Genomic DNA, 16,609 nt, shown 5'->3' on the forward strand with positions numbered 1-16,609 from the left:
TGATTAATTTTTTGAACCAAATTTATTTGTTAATAGTAAATATTAACGTAAGATTATCCGTATTTGTAACGGATATTTTTCAATCCGTGTATTGATCATTTGGCAGCCGGATAATGGTCTTCCCACCATGAATGTGCTTGCTCCACAAACATGAAGTGCTTGCTCCACAAACATGTAATGCTTACTCCACCATGGAGGGTGGACGTTTGGTCTTATTCAACATTTTGCTGCTATATATATGTGCAGCAGATGTTGAAGAAAGACACAAAACACACAATACACAATTCGCTCAACAAATTGGATATACATTGCACTCCTTCCTCTCAGCATTTCCATACGATTTTCTGAGTTTATACTCCTTCGTTTTGCATTGTTTTTAACTTCAAACAAAGCAACTGTAAGTGTGATTTGCTACCGAACTTTGTGTTCGCTGAAACAATGGGGTTTGAAGTACTGCTACACCAGTGTGTTATTCGTTCTATCCTGGGAGGAAATAATCCATTACCTTGGGTGCTAGGAGGGGATTAAATTCCTTAAGGAAACACTGTGAATTCAGTGGGCTCGAATTTATTATTGTTTTATAACGTTAACTTATATTTTGCAGAATTATTATTTATAAATACAGCAATATTGGCGGGAATAACAGTTGCAAACTTTACCATTAATGGCAACCAAATTGTACTGTATAATTGGTGGGTTTGTTAGGCGTGTCTCAAATTAGCTATCAGTACCTTGAACCTTCATTAATATTCTCTACACAAGATTGAATATCCATTCACAGTATTAAACTCTTTTACGCATTCAGAATTTTTGACCCATTCAAACGTGTCAAATATCTTCTTTACCAAATTACCACTCTATGTAAAGTTTAGATATTTACAATATGGACTTAATTAGCCATTGAATGGTCTACCTGTGTAAATAGTTTTATGGGCTCTTTATACAAATAGATCATACAGAATAATATATATTATATATCCGTCAACATTTTTTTTTATTTAAGTAGTTATGTGAGAGCTGTTTAAGTTAATTCTTCTATTTTTTTGCACTTAAACTCGTATTAGATTATGTGGTTTTGAGACAAGTAGAGATCTTCTTCAGTAGACAGTACGGCCTAAAGTCGCAAAGGTCCATCCATCTACATCTTTAATTACCATTTACTTGTCGTTTATCGGATGAATTATGCATGTGCGCTTAATTATAAGAGATTTAACTAATTATATACACCGGCAGTGTAACATATACTATATTTTTTTGCTATCAATGTAATTTTATCTATCATAGCAGGCTTGCTCAAGTTTCATGTTATAAATTCAATTTATTATGGATAATTATTTGTTGGGATTTTTCATTCCTATACACTATATGAAACTTTATTATCAAAAATGTCCATGTTATTTAATTACCCGGTCTAAACACGTTTTGTCTACAAACTATATACATTTATTTAAACTAGAATCCTTTCTGCAGTAGCCTTCCTTTTTTAGACGTGGGATTTTGGGATCTCGTAGGATTCTTCCGAGAATTTTGCGACGCAATCATTGCAATTGAATTAAGCCTGCTATTACGCCGATTTTCTCCGTTTATCATCGTCGATCCTCTGGTTTTCTCTGTCTCCTCTGGTTTCACAACCATAAGCGAATGTTTTGAAAAAATAAATTGCAAACAATTATCTACAATTGTATTGAATTTCGCAACATAATGTCAGAAATAGCTATTATGCTTCAGTTAAATGGTAATTGGGATAGCTTTGGGAGATATAGAGTTTTTAATGTTGACGGAATTGAAGTCAGCGATGATTCAAATTATAGTCAATTGAATTCTGCAATCGCAGAGCATCTAATGATCGATATATCAGAATTTTTTTATCTAAATCAAATACATTGTCAACAAACATTGTCCTCCAATGAAAATTCGGAGCGATATGGGAGTTCGAGTATACATGGAGACGAAAAAGGAAAATAAAAGTTTAGGAATGTATCCGCTATGTATAACAGTGCGTGATTTCAATTTGGAATGCAGTATCTCTAAAATTCGAACACAATTGCATGTTTGCTCTGTTACTTCAGTGGTGATTTTTTTTATATTTCATGTGTTCTACAACTTTTTTACAATATAGCTACAAAAATACTACATAACAAGTGTAGTTCAACTGTTATGAATATTGAATTTCACGTGTTCTACAATTTTACTACAAACTATCTACAATGTATGTCTGAACTGTAGTTAGTTTTAATTGAGTGCAGGTTCATCCGGAACACTAAATTTGATTGATATGCCAACATCTCCGGCGATAATAGAATATGAAAGTATCATCATAACAGAACATATGCCAAATGTTATTAAAGTAGGCCAAGTCTACAAAGATAAGCAAACAATTGCAGTGCAATGAAGTAATATTCTGTCATGAACAAGTTCCAATTTAGGGTGAAAAGGTCTAGCACAAGAAGGTAGGAACAATTCAATTGTCAACATCATATTTTTGTTTAATTTGTAGTTTCTTTGTATTTTTTTTATAGTTTGTAATATCATTGTATACAAATTGTATATAATTTGTAGTTGTTTTGTATATAAATTGTTAAATATAATATTTTTATGCTTAAACAACCTATTATTTTGTAGCTACATTTTTCATAACATTCTTTAAATTATTTTTATTTTGTAGCTACTGCCTGGTATGTGTTAGGGATAATTGTACATGGCACTTCAAGTCCACCAGCATAAATGATTCAGCATTGTTCAAGGTTCGAAAATTTAACAGCTTGCGCACATGCTCTTTGATGGACAATACATACATACAATGCAAACCTACTGCCACGGTAGTTGGTAGCATGGTTATACCAAAATATGCGGATCCTAAGATAATTTACACACCAAAAGATATACAAACTGATATGTTGTCGGAACAAGGTGTGAACTTAACATGCATGCAAGCTTGGAGAGCAAAGGAAAAGGATTTGGAATTTTTGAGAGGTCATCCTGCTGATTCCTACAGTTGCTTGCCAAGTTATTTGTATATTCTGGAGAAAACTTATCCGTGGTCGGTAGTTAAATTGCAGAAGACTGACAATGCTTGTTTCTTGTACGCATTTATTGCGCTTAGTACGTCCATCAAGGGTTGGGAGTATTGTTGGCCAGTTGTAGTAGTTGATGGGACTTTCTTGAAGTCGACATATAGGGGAATAACGTTAACAGCTAGCACAATGGATGCAACATGTATTGTAGATTAATTATAGAAATATTGTTGTAAATTTGTTTGTTAGTATGTATTTTTTTTCATCTCCAGTTTTATTATGGAAATTGAATTTCTTTTTGCCATATGTGATAGGTAGCATATTACCACTGACATACGTTGTTGTTGATTCAGAAAATGACGCATCATGGAAGTAGCTTTTTGAGCAATTCAAACACGCGTATGGTGAAAAACCAAATATGTGTGTTGTTTCAGATCAGAATAAGAGTATCTTGAAGGCAACATCTATTTTTTATATCGGCATGCCACATTATGCTTGCATGTGAAATATTTGGACAAATATAAGGTCAAAGTTCAAGAATGGTCATCTAAAGTTAAGCGAATTGTACTTTACCACGACACGATCATACACGCTTGATGAATTTAATGAAAGAATATTAAAGATTGAAGAGATCGACATGCGTGTTAAAGAATACCTATACGATATTGGCTATCACAGATGGTCTCGGGTACATGCTATGGTGAACAGAACGTGGACGATGACATCAAATATTGCAGTGTCATTGAATGCGGTAACAAAATATACAAGAGACCTGCCCATAGTAGAACTATTAAAGTACATGAGGACTCTTCTTGAACGTTGGACTAATGAAAAGTTATTGAAAGAAAATACAACAAAGAGTTGAAGCACAACAGGAAATTATAGCAGAAGATGAGAGTAAGCTATATCCAGTAACATCGGATCAATGATTCCATCAAACTAAATATATATTGTTAATTGTAGATAAAATGTTGTATAATTGTAGTTATTTTGTATATGTTTCTGACAACTTGTTGTGTGTTTGTAATGAAATTGTAGGTGAGGGCTTCAACAGATCACATCCATACAATGATAGATGGTGTGAAGCGCTTTATTGTTTGTCTTCAAAACAAGAGATGTAGTTGTGCACAATTCCAGCTTGATAAACTTTCTTGTGAACATGCTTTGGCGGATTTGAGGCACAAGAATAAGTCTTATGAAAATTATTGTTCTCCTTATTACACGAGGGAGAGCCTTTTGCATACTTATGAAATACCAGTAGACCCGCTGCCTGACGAAAGCAAATGGAATGTGCCACAACATATAGCTGAATAAGTTATAATGCCACATACTGGGAAAAGACAGGCATGAGGACCTCAAAAACAAAGATACAAACCATATGATGAAATAAATGCAAAGAAGTACAAGGTTTCATGTGGCAACTGCGGACTAGAAGGACATAACAAAAGATCTTGTAAGAATACTCCCAAGAGAAAATACAATTTGATAAAGTGACAAGATTTTTTGATAAATTGTGTTGAGGTATTCTGGAGAATTATAGTTGAGGTGTAATTGTGTTGATAAATTGAATAAAGACTGTCTCCTATAATGAATGTTTTTCAACTTTTAATGCAATTGGTTTATATTTGTTTTGTTTAATTACTGAGTGTATTCATTTCAGCCTTTCATAACTTGATTGGATTATGTATTTTTTGTATGTATAATACATAATTGTAGTTAAGTTGTAAAGAAATTATATGCTAATAATAACTATATCAAGTACTAACAACTTTCAACAAAAAAAAAATAACAGATGTTTCCTATTCTAAGTAGTAGTAGTATCCTAGATAAAATAACAAAACATAGGGTAAAATAATTGTCGCACAAATCTACTACTAATAAACTTCAACTGACTTGTTCTTAGATAAAAAATTGTCTACAACTTTACTACAAAACAACTACAACTAAATAATTTAACTATAATTTTTCTACAGAAAAGGGCAACTAAATCTTCTTCTTACGGACTTGTGTTCTCTCGTTCACAACTGGTGCACCTTTTCTTCTTGCTAATCTGCCAGTCACCTCGCTCTTACTAATTGTACTAGTATCTTGCTTCTTCCTATCATAATCCCAAAGTAGCGCTCCATAGCGTCTACGATGTTGATCAATATCAGAAAAGTCTTCCTTTGAAACTGCTAGCTCTCCAGTGCTGACATATTCTGCAAATGCAGCCATGTATACACCACAGTCACTACAAAAAAAATTAGGGGAAAAGATTAAACATTCATTGTAAAATAAAATCTATTAAATAGATAGAAGGAAAAATAATTTTTTCATACAGTGATCCCTCATTTTGCTGGGGTATCTCACCGACCAACCACTGAATGTCAAGAGGGTTAGTAACACCTTTTTCAATGTATGCCTTTGTGTTCTTGTAGTTAATATCTGGACGCTTGCCATAGAAGTCAGTGCATGACAAGTAGAGGGGGATCATAACAGCAAATTTGTTAACAACAGATTCAACAAGGTTGTGATTTTGTGAAGAGACCATAGAATCATAAACATATAGAACCCTATCGGTAATGTCAAACACAACCAAGAACCAATGAAATTTCTCCACAATATTTAAGGGTATAATCACAAAATCAACTTGATCCCATGCAACATTTGCGAGCAACCTGTACCCCAATATGTATTCTGATACGACGTCCTGGGGTTTGACAACAACAAGCTTCTTATCGGCAGGAGCATTGATGTACCTCTGATAAATTTGTTCAATTCTAGTGTTGAACATACAATCAATGGTTGTAAACCGTATTTTGTTTTGACGACCATACTTTACTCTCTTTCTCAAATAGTATAAAATAACATCAATGTTCTGCATAAAAAAAGATTTTATTATTTCTCAATGTTTCATACAATTTAACTACACTTTTTAAATAAAAAAACTACAAAATCTTTAGATGACAGAATACTACAGCTAGTCATTAAATTCTGCCAGGGTATGTGTTTACCGTGTCGTTGAGGACTTACTCGGGATGTGCCAAAGTATAAAACCACTCCTTTTTATCAACTTTCTCCACTCCAAGATCATACCACGGCTTAAGCTGGTTATATTTTACAGAATAAGGTGCCTTCCTCCTATTTAAACACATAGCAATTACAATAAATATGTAGATTCAAGTGAAAATCCAAAAGATGAATGCACTCAAAAATATGAACAAATTGTATAAACTAACCTCTTTGAAACTGTATCGTTACCAAAGTATAACCACTTATTGAATTCTTCCAACAAGTCATGATTAACATCTTCTCCAATAAGAAGACATGTTGCATCAGCTCTTTATTGAAAATTAAAACTTATATTAAACCTATTTTTTTTCCTACAATTATAATGTAATGTGTAATACCACTGAAATCTTCACAGCAATCATCTCCTTGTTGTATAACGTTCTCTTCTTGAATGTGAGATTGCATTTTTGTCTCCTTCTCCTCATTTTTTTGTTCTCCTGGAATGCTTATTGTAGCTTCCTGTTTTGGAGATTCTACATGCATAGTTTCCTTCTCTATTACAATAAATATGTATAACTTAATAAAATTTTAGATAATTTGTAGTAAACATTAATATCACTGCATATAAATTATAGTTTAATTGTAGTAAATTTATTAAAATGTTGTCCTCCTGCTAATATGCAAAATATATTCAGAAATGTGATGATAGCATGTACTAAATCATACCTGCATTCTCTTCATCCAATGCCCCTTCAAATTAGGAAGATAAATCAACACCTACAGGAACATTCTCCCAGATTTCTATGTCATTCACCTGCCATATATCTAAGAAAACCATTGGAAATATAATGCAGATTAGTTGATGGTAATTTAGGCAATATATAGATATATTGTAGACATAATGTAAATATATGTAGATATATTGTAGATATAATGTAGATATATGTAGATATATTATAGATATAATGTAGATGCATGTTTTACTGCTGCTGGCATGCACTGATTTAACACTATTGTCCAGAAAGTGTTGATTGTTCTTTTCTTTGGAGTGCTCATCATTTTTTGTAGAACTGCCAGTAAACTGTAGGCATTTAATTTGTTAGGCTATATACTTTATGAATGATAATAGAAACTTAGACATGGTAAAAAATGTTGTCTAAAATGAATATATTTCAAATGAAACCTTAGCATTAATGTTATCTTTTTGGCTGTTTATCGCATGTAAAACAACCTTGATTGAATCATTGAGTAGCAGTCGAATACTACCTAGTTCTTCAAAAACCTCTTTCTTGAAAATTCCAAGATCTGAACCAACCTACATATTAAAATAAAAAGAGTTAACGAAATAATTTGCATAACATAAATTAAAGAAATCATCTAGGATTATGTATATATGCTGCCTTGTCAGCATCTTTTCTTAATTTTTTATTTGTTTCACAATATCTTTCTTGTCATCTATTCCATTTGCATGCTTATGTACGGATGGAGATGGAGCATCTATCGGATGCTCGGACTTTGTTTCAACTTCTTCAAGAATGTATTCAATTTTATCTGGCAAATTCATTCTTGAAAGCTCCTATGGTGCTCTAATTATGTTGATGAACTAAGTGAAAAAAAGAAATGTGAGTGGCTTAGACATAATATGTATAAAATATGTAGATAATTTGTATTAGATTGTCTGCGCAGAAGTGAAAACCATTTACCTTGATCCATGATGGTTTGATCATTCTATCTTCAATTGTAGATAACCATATCTTGTCCTTACTAGCCGACCAGCTAAGTATGCGAGGGATCAAATTAGCAACCCTTGTAGCTATATCAGTGTTGACGGTAGAGCAACACTCATACAACCATATTTGCATAGCTAGTGCAAAGCTTCGAATGACATAAAAATGAACAGAAAAGTTGAGCATGTGCCTAACGGAATTAAGCAATTGTGTATAAGATTCACTACCCCATGCGTAGTTCGCATACTGCCCTGAGTCCACCAAATAGAACCTAAAATGATCTATCAAACCTACATTATCTTTGTTTGAAGGACAGAGAAAGACTTCTATGAGATAGAGAATGCACAGCTTGACTTCATCCTCATCGTTCACCTAACTACGGCTGGTTACGATTTGTTTTAAGTATGACTTCTCAACTTTTTCCTTGTTTGGAAAATAGCTTCTCATTATTTTACTGTCATACTTTGGTGTGTAACCAAAGTATGTTACTTCCGCAAAACATCTAAGGCCACTAATCAGGGCAAACTCTCTCAAACGAAAATTCAACCTATCACCCTTTATCTCTGCTGAAAAAAAGTTGGAACCAGATGCGTTCAATTCATACTTCATGAGAAGATGAATTGCTTGATTTTGCATACATATTTTGGGCAAGGAAAGAAAATACCCAAAACATGTCTTCTTAAACATCTTTAAACCATTTTCAGACAGTAAATCCTTGATTTGGCCAGGAATAGTGGGGTCGGGTAATGTCTGGAACCTAATGATCCCATAATCAACATCGGGAGGTGCAAAGAATGGTCCATTCTACAGCAAAAGAAAAAGAAAGTTATTAAAACTTGTTTTAAAGCCAGAAAATAAAATAACTACATTTATATTACAATTTATTTACAATCAGAAAAACAGAGTCAAAACCAGAAAATAAAATAACTCTAGTTATATTACAATTTATCTACAAGAAAAAAACAGAGTCAAAACCAAAAAACAAAATAATTACGTTTATACTACAATTTATCTATAATAAAAAAAATATAAATCTACAATAAATCTACACAATGTAGACAAAATTTTTACAACTACAAAAATAAAAATTATGTATATTCATAAGAATGAGAACAAGTTTTTTAGCTTTAAAAATAAATAAATTAAAACTACTAAATTTTTACCTCTCCAAAGACTGTTGGGGAATAGTTTTAGAAGATTTTTGAACCTTCTTCTTTTGTTGAAGGTTTAACAGTAGGAGACACTCTAATGTTTTTTGCAACTTTCATGATAGCTTCTTCTTCGATGAAATCATCATCGGAAGCAATTTATTTGCCTTTCCGTTTTGTAGATTTAACAGGTATCGAAGATTCACCAGCATTCATATTGTGCTTTTATTTTGTACGAGCTTCTGCCCTAGCTTCACGAGGGGAAAGCCTGGACTTGGTCTCTTATTTTGCATGTGCTGATTTTAAATTTTTTTTTGGTGAATTTTCTGAGAAAATACCCAAATCAAATGTAGGAATATCACCTACTTTAACTTTTTTAAGACTGATCTTCGAAACTGTTTTCTTCTTCATTGAAAATTAAGCAAGTAACGGGCGTTGATGGAGGTGTGTGGTAGAGTATTTATAGCTTGAATCTATAAAAATGAAGAGAGATTTTTGAAGAAGAGTGAAAAAATGTAGACTAATTTTCAAAGAAGAGTGGAAATAGGCATGAATAAAGTTTGTGGAGAAAGAAACGTGGGTGAGTGCAAGACACGTGGGGAGGGGGTTGTGGAGAGAGAAACGTGGGGGAGTGGAAGATACATTAAAGTGATTTTAGGACACTAATTATTATCATTAAATACCTAAAAATGTACATAATTGATAATTGGGTATATAATATGTAATTATATTAAAACTTGAGTATGAAAGGTAATAAAAATTGAAAGAATATATAGGAATATAAAATTCCTAATTTGTTTTTACATTTTAAGTGGCTTGATAGTGCAATATATTTATATACGTACTCAATTAGCATTTAAAAGTTAAACTCAATTATAATAGTGTCGATCCGAAGAAAAGCAAGACGCCTTTTTGGTTTGCTATCGTGCCTTTTTCCTGTCAATTCTCAAGCTTTCTGCTACGGTAGAAGATAATTACGTACTAACAAGCAACAAAAGCACCCATCACTCTCATTATTTTAAAGAACTTATTTTGAACTTCAACTTTTGAGCAAATATGGCATATGATTAAGGAGATCATTAATTAGTATATAAACGAAAAAGATAAGCAACATAGGCAAACACTTAGTCAAAAACCAAAGTCTTATATATATTCCATCTTGCTACTTGCTAGCTAGCTAGGTAGTTAAATACTAAGTAACACTAGTGCGCTAGTAAAGCAAGGAGAAAAGTAAAGATTGATGTACACATAATATACAGAATTTTGGGGCTTAATTCTACAGTTGAAAAATAATCACACATCATATGGCATGTATAAATTAACCCATTCCAATCCCTGAGAGTAAGTGTTTTCTGGCACATAAAATGTATTGTCAAATCCTTCCATTCCAAATTCCCCAAGAAAAGGAGGTTCAATATTGGCTGCTTCCATTGAGAGTGATGAAGTAGTTGGGCTATTGCTCGAATTAACCCCATCACATCTCTCCATCAGCAACCTTTGTTTCTCTTTCTCTGCTTCAGACAACTGTTCCTTCAGCTTCAAAACCTGTACCAAAAATTCTGTATGACTCAGCTAGCTGCCCTCTTGTAAAACATTTTAACTTTTTCAGTTGATTATGACGAAGTTTATACTGTCATAATATAGAAGTTAAGCTAAAAGCTATGATTTGCACTAATATGAAACTCAAAATACTATATCAACTTATTTATATATACGATACCGTAAAGATTTTAACAAGATCAATGTAATTTTACGTGTTGTAGCATATTGTCTACTTTATTTGTTAAGTTACTATTTCAATTTATTAGATACAGTTACTTGTAATTATAGTTTAGGTTCTAATGGTATATTATATTGAAATTAACTCACTTTATATTTCCTTTTAACTTTTGGATTAGTTACAAAATAATCTGGCACGTCCAAGTGTGAAGAAAAGGCATATTGGCATGTGAGGGCCTGTACTTAGCCACCTTAAACAATGGTGTACGGAGGAGTATTAATTGGAGGATTTAATATCTTTTTGTTGCCTTTGGAGGTGGCAGTCTCCAAGTTTCTTTCTTCTTTGTCGATATTTCACTGGTTTATAGGTTACACCTCTTAACTGAGGTCTCAATCTTCAATTTTTTCTATCCACATGCAACACACCTAATTGGCCTTTTTTTAGCTTATAGTCCATGCTTGTCAATACATGGCATGTCTCTTTTTTTATTTTGTTACTACTGCTATCTTTTTTTGGACACATATGTCGGGTTTCTCATGTGCATATTGCTTCTTGCATTTTCAAGAATTCCTTTATTCGACATCATTTCATTTCTAACAATTTTAACAACGGTTAAGATTTCTAATAAATGTTAAACATATTCAGCTTTTAAACTTCTTTTTGATTTTTTATTATCAAACTAACTTTTATCAATTACTTGAATATTTTTCTTCCACAGTCACTAATATAATATATGAATCAAACTCTAATAGTATATTAAACTTTGTATTCAGTAAAATGCCATGTAATATGAAATCATTGGAAAATATTCAGGACCACACAAATAAAGGAGGAGGAGGAAAGGACCCATCTGTAATTATTCTGCATATCTTAAAACTATATTTAATTTGAAACCGCAAAACCAAGATAAAGAACACTGTTCATATATATGAACTATTATGCATAAAAATATCATTCACAAAGATGATCTTCATTTTTCCCAAAGTGGGAGCTGTGGGACTTGTTGCGAAAGAAGGAAGTTTTATATTTAACCTACTATATGATTTATTTTTGAAGTAGTTATTAGTTTGATAAAAAGAAATTACACTAAAAGAGAGGGATGAGATCGGACCTCATTTTCAAGACGGCAATTATGAACAATATTAGTGTCATGCTCAGACTTCAACTTAGAGTATTCCTCCTCCAACTTCTTGTTCTTCCATCTAGCCCTTCTGTTCTGAAACCAGACAGCAACTTGCCTAGGATCAAGCCCCAGCTCAGAGGCAAGCTTGTCTTTCCTCTCGGACTCCAGTTTGTGCTCTTTCCCAAAGCTCTGTTCAAGCAGATTCACTTGTTCTTCACTAAGCTTTCTTTTCCTCATAACCTCACTTGCTTCTCCTTTGTTCTTCTTTCGTTTCCTCCTTTGTTTCGCCTCCCCTAAATTAACACACCAAATTAAAGCATTGGACGTAATTCACAAAAACAAATTTACACTCATAGTGTATACTATAAAAGCAAAGTCATTGTACTAACCTTGTTCTGGTAACTCTTGAGTGTAGATACCAGGATAGTACTGAGAAATGAGTACCATTTGATCATCCACCTGAAGATTCATGCTATTACGTTTCTTTCTTTCCTTCTTTCTGTCTGTTTCTCTTGTTCTTGTTGCTTTTGCTTTCTGGTGCAGAAATGAATTAAAGTTGATAAATTGTGTAGCTATAGGGAGAAAGACAGCAGTGAGGACTTTTAATTAAATTAGTTACTTATAAAGCTGCAGTGAAGACTAAGGAGTTGTTAGCTTAAGACTTTATTTATAAAGGTAGCCCTTTGAAATGAACCTCTCTATTACTGACAATTATCAAGTTTGCCATCATCTCTAATGGTTTGAGTATCCTACATATTCAAGCAATAACCATGAGATAAAGTTTGGACCTAAAGTAAATAATGAGATAAAATTTGCTAAATTAGGGAATATGGTTGGGAAATTTCATAGAATGGCTTTTTTGCTGATATGGTGAAACTTGACTTGGTTTATTATGGTAGCAACCAAGCTTTAGCTAGCTTTGGCTTTATCTTAGTTATGAATATGGGGTTTCTTATCTTTCTCAAACACCATCTATTGTGTCGGATTTAGGGATCAATTCCAATCACTAGACCACTATTTTTCCGTTCGCAATGACGGAGGGGCGTGTGTTTTTACAAACCCAATAGAGACATATTTACTACTTCCTTTTAAATTTTATGCAAACACATTTTTCTTTTTTAGCCAGTTTAATAAGAATGACAATTTTTTTATATTTAAAAATACTTTAATTTTAGGGGGTCATTGGTTTGAATACAAGTTATGTTGGGATTATAGACAAGCAAATCGATTTGATCCCAAAATAATAAATAAATAAAATAAAATACCAGACTTAGCGTTAAAATCGAGATAAGACAACAAACAACTTGGTTCCGGGAGCAAGGCTTTCGAAGACAACAATAAAAATATTGATAGACAAAAAATAAAGTATTATTGAACTTAGAATAATGTGTAGCATAAGTTTGTCAGAAAAATCGTGTCTTACAATGGCCGTTGAAGTCACTATTTATAGCTATACCTAGGGAACAAGGTCCTAGGATCAAGCACTTCTTAAATGATAATTATGGGGGCCATTGATGAATATCTAATGGCAAGCGCCAAAATTCTCTATAACGGATTATGCATTTAATACTGAGGAATATTCTTCATTGAATGTCATTCGGGTGGCAAATATTCGTTTGTCCTCGGTAGCAATATTCCCTTCGGGGTTTGTCCGGTATCAACCGAAGCTGCTGTTCTCGGTCTTGGTTCTCACTTGCTTCGTCTTTCGTCCATCCCCGATTCCATATATCACTTTATTATTCGAGTATTTAATATGAACCGATTTTACCCTATACAATATTGACTTGCTAATTTAAAGTTATGAATCCGTCTTTACTAGTACTAGTACATGTATTGGAATCTTTTTATGATCAACGAGAGGATAATGATCATGTGGATTTCTTGCTCTTGAATCTTGGAACAAGCATGTGAATATCTGATGATCATCTAATCTATTTATCCACTCCCGCTTAGCTTAGAAGGTTTTTGCTTTAATGATGCGACATTCATCAACCAATTTATACCCTAGCTAGGAAGCTAGATAAAGTTGGTAAACAAAAGAGTAATTAAGCTGATCAACAGAGGGTAATAAAAATATTTACCCGTAAAACGGTACAATTGAATTTATACGTAGTTTCTAGATAAGTGAATTAATTTGATCCTAAAATAAATAAATAATTGAAGAATTACCTAATACTTAACCTTAAGATATAAACGAAACAATAGAAGCAACAATTTCGGGAACAAGATTTCCAGGCACAACAACAAAAGAATCAAGAAATAAGACGATAAGAATGGATTGAGCTTTGTATAAAATATAATGTAAGTTTGCTAGAAAATCCGTGCCCTTTACAATGACAACTGAGCTCACTATTTATAGCTATGGAGGGGGTCCTAGGATCGTGCCCTTCTTTAATGTCAATTATGAGGGGCATTGATGAAGATGTAACAGTGAACATAAATGTCAAATTCCTTGTAGCATGTAACTGCTCTTAATGCTATGAATATTCTCTATTAAATGCTACCGGGGGAAGAGCATTATCTCATCTTTATGAACATTAATCTTCCCGGTGACAAATGAAACAATTGTCTTCAGTCATCCCTCTGTCTTGGGTTCCACGTGTCCCTTTCTCGGACGGCCACGTATCATAACATATTTTACCTAATACATATAGTCCCCTTGCTTTCCAATGACATAACTTTGTGTTACCGGGGAGTTGGTAGAAACACTCTTTTGGCGAGAATTACTATAATTCCCTCTGAAGGATTCTGACGGTTTATTAGACACATATCTCTCCGTATTTAATGCCCCAAACACGCGTCTTCCCATGATTCAGCACATCTTTTACCGATTATCGAGCTAATCCTGGCCATGAATTTAGCCGCAAAACTTTTACTTATACGTATCAACTTCCACCCTTATACTTCATAACTTTTCAAACTTCCTTCATCTAACTTGCATATTGTTTCTTCATCTTTTTTCTAATTCTCTTCAAACGAAAGACCCTTTCTTTCCTACAATGGCCTCTTCCTCGAAACGTGTCGGTTCCTCAAAAATAAAAAAATAAAGCCGAGGACTTTACTCCTCCAACAGTGGGGTTCATCATCTCTAGAAGTCTTATTACCACAAAAGACTTCAAAAAGAAATTCCCTACTGCTAATTCTCGTACATGGGCCGTTAGCAGGTATCCTTCTTCCATATGTCCTTCAAGCATTCATGTTGGAAGACTGTCGCTGCCATGACTTAGAAATTATCGCTCCTAATCTATCTGAGCGAGTCATCCTTCCCAAGGAGGATTTTACATATGTTTACATGTATCCCCTCACTTTAGGTGTGTTTTCTTTAGGCGGAGAGCTTGACTCCATAATTGCGGAGTTTTGTCTCCGTTACCAGGTGTGTTTGGCATAAGTAAGTCCTTCTGTATAGAGGAAGGTTAGTTGCCTTCAGCGTTTGTGCCAGAAAACTAGAGAGGAGCTAACCTTAGTTCACATAATGAATCTTTATTCTCCCAAAATCTTCCACGGGGAAATGATAAACCTTTGCAAGTGTGGCCACCATGCTTTATTGTCTAGCATGGATGATGATAATGACCGTGGGTGGATGAAATGGTTCGTTGCAATTGCCACCAAAATATCATTCCAGCAACGACTTCATCCTTTCCGGCCGCTTGGAACCGCACTCGTAAGCTCTTTGTTTAGTATTTACTTTTACTAAAAAATGTTTAATGGCCGTATTGATCCTCCATTCTTTATTTGTTTCAGCAACTCGATGGGTCCCACCGATGATTGACGGTTTGTACCGGTGGGTACAAAGAATCTTGGGCGTTACGATGCCCGAGACCCGCTTGTGGAAAGAACTGGCCCTTAAATACGGGTGGAAAGCCAAGAATCATGGTAATTCAAACTCATCTTGTTTCAAATTTTCATGTAAAGAACTTGATTGATCTCTTCTAACCGATCTATGAAATTAGGTCTACCCGCGGACTCTGTTGCTATTCCCGAGAAGGATGTCTTGGTTGATCCTGTTGATGCAGCGAGGCTTCTTCAGAATGCGCTTACACGAACAGGTGGCTCTGGGCCTGCTTCGAGATCAAATGCTTCTTTTCGGAGTCCCCGGCTGGAAAACAAACAACCAAAGAGAAGACGCTCATCTGCAGCCGGAGAAAAGAATAAAAGGGCGAGGACGATGCCCCCGAGTCATCTCTAGTAGCGATGGTGACTGGCCCTCCTTCCAGGCCGGTCATAGACACCATGATGATCGATGATGATGAAGAAGATAGTGATGAGGGAGCTTTTCTACATAGAAGATAAGGATCCTCATCATCTCAATAGGATGCTCAACCTGTTGAGAGAGTTACACTAACCGAGGATGATGCCTCGACATTTTGGGGAGAATTTGGTTTAGTAGATAATGTCAACTCCCATTTTCGGGCCCCAATTGCTATGTCCGGTACTGTAGAGCTGAGTACCGTACCCTTGCCATCTTTGGTTGGCGAGTATCCAACAACCAGCACTGCATTTGACGGAGCTGCTTCTCACTCTTTAACTCCATAAACTTCATTTCCATCTTCACCAATACCAACAACTGCTACATCACTTCCATCTCTATCCGTTCTTCTACCAGCAATTGCTACACCACCTCCGCCGACCGCGTCTGACCATGAAGAAGGTGTTCCTATTCCACAATCCCAAGTTCATGGGAATTTGGGGCAACATTATGCTGCCCCTTCTGAAGATCCTCAAAGGAGTAGGAACGTTACTCTTTTGGTCTCTACCGGATGCAACTTGCTATCCCAGCCGGTGGAGCTTGCTAATTATCTGAAGCCTTTGGCTTTAGAGAAAGACTGGGAAAAGATTGAAGCACCCTCGGGAGAGTGTTTGTTGAACAACGCTATGCATAACGCCGC

At 34.5% G+C, this 16,609-nt stretch overlaps 1 protein-coding gene across 1 annotated transcript; it reads right to left on the minus strand.

Annotated features, from left to right (window-relative positions):
* Positions 1-10,107: 10,107 nt before the first annotated feature.
* LOC107770469 (homeobox-leucine zipper protein ATHB-40) lies at positions 10,108-12,365 on the minus strand. Its single transcript, XM_016589781.2, has 3 exons — positions 12,113-12,365; positions 11,712-12,016; positions 10,108-10,425 (listed from the first exon to the last, which is right to left on the minus strand). Exons 1-3 carry the CDS (start codon positions 12,192-12,194, stop codon positions 10,174-10,176), a joined length of 639 nt encoding a protein of 212 aa, XP_016445267.2. The 5' UTR covers positions 12,195-12,365; the 3' UTR covers positions 10,108-10,173.
* Between the last annotated feature and the right edge of the window lie 4,244 nt (positions 12,366-16,609).

The sequence above is a fragment of the Nicotiana tabacum genome, chromosome 17, assembly GCF_000715075.1.
Source record: "Nicotiana tabacum cultivar K326 chromosome 17, ASM71507v2, whole genome shotgun sequence".
Classification (NCBI taxonomy): Eukaryota; Viridiplantae; Streptophyta; class Magnoliopsida; order Solanales; family Solanaceae; genus Nicotiana; species Nicotiana tabacum.

What these genes read in the sequence shown, in the direction of transcription:
- LOC107770469 (XM_016589781.2), bottom strand. Translation starts at nt 12,194, where the DNA reads ATGAATCTTCAGGTGGATGATCAAATGGTACTCATTTCTCAGTACTAT. An exon ending in TCAAGAGTTACCAGAACAAG is followed by an intron (nt 12,017 to 12,112) that starts GTTAGTACAATG and finishes GTGTTAATTTAG; the next exon opens with GGGAGGCGAAACAAAGGAGG. An exon ending in ATTGCCGTCTTGAAAATGAG is followed by an intron (nt 10,426 to 11,711) that starts GTCCGATCTCAT and finishes TTTTTGGTACAG; the next exon opens with GTTTTGAAGCTGAAGGAACA.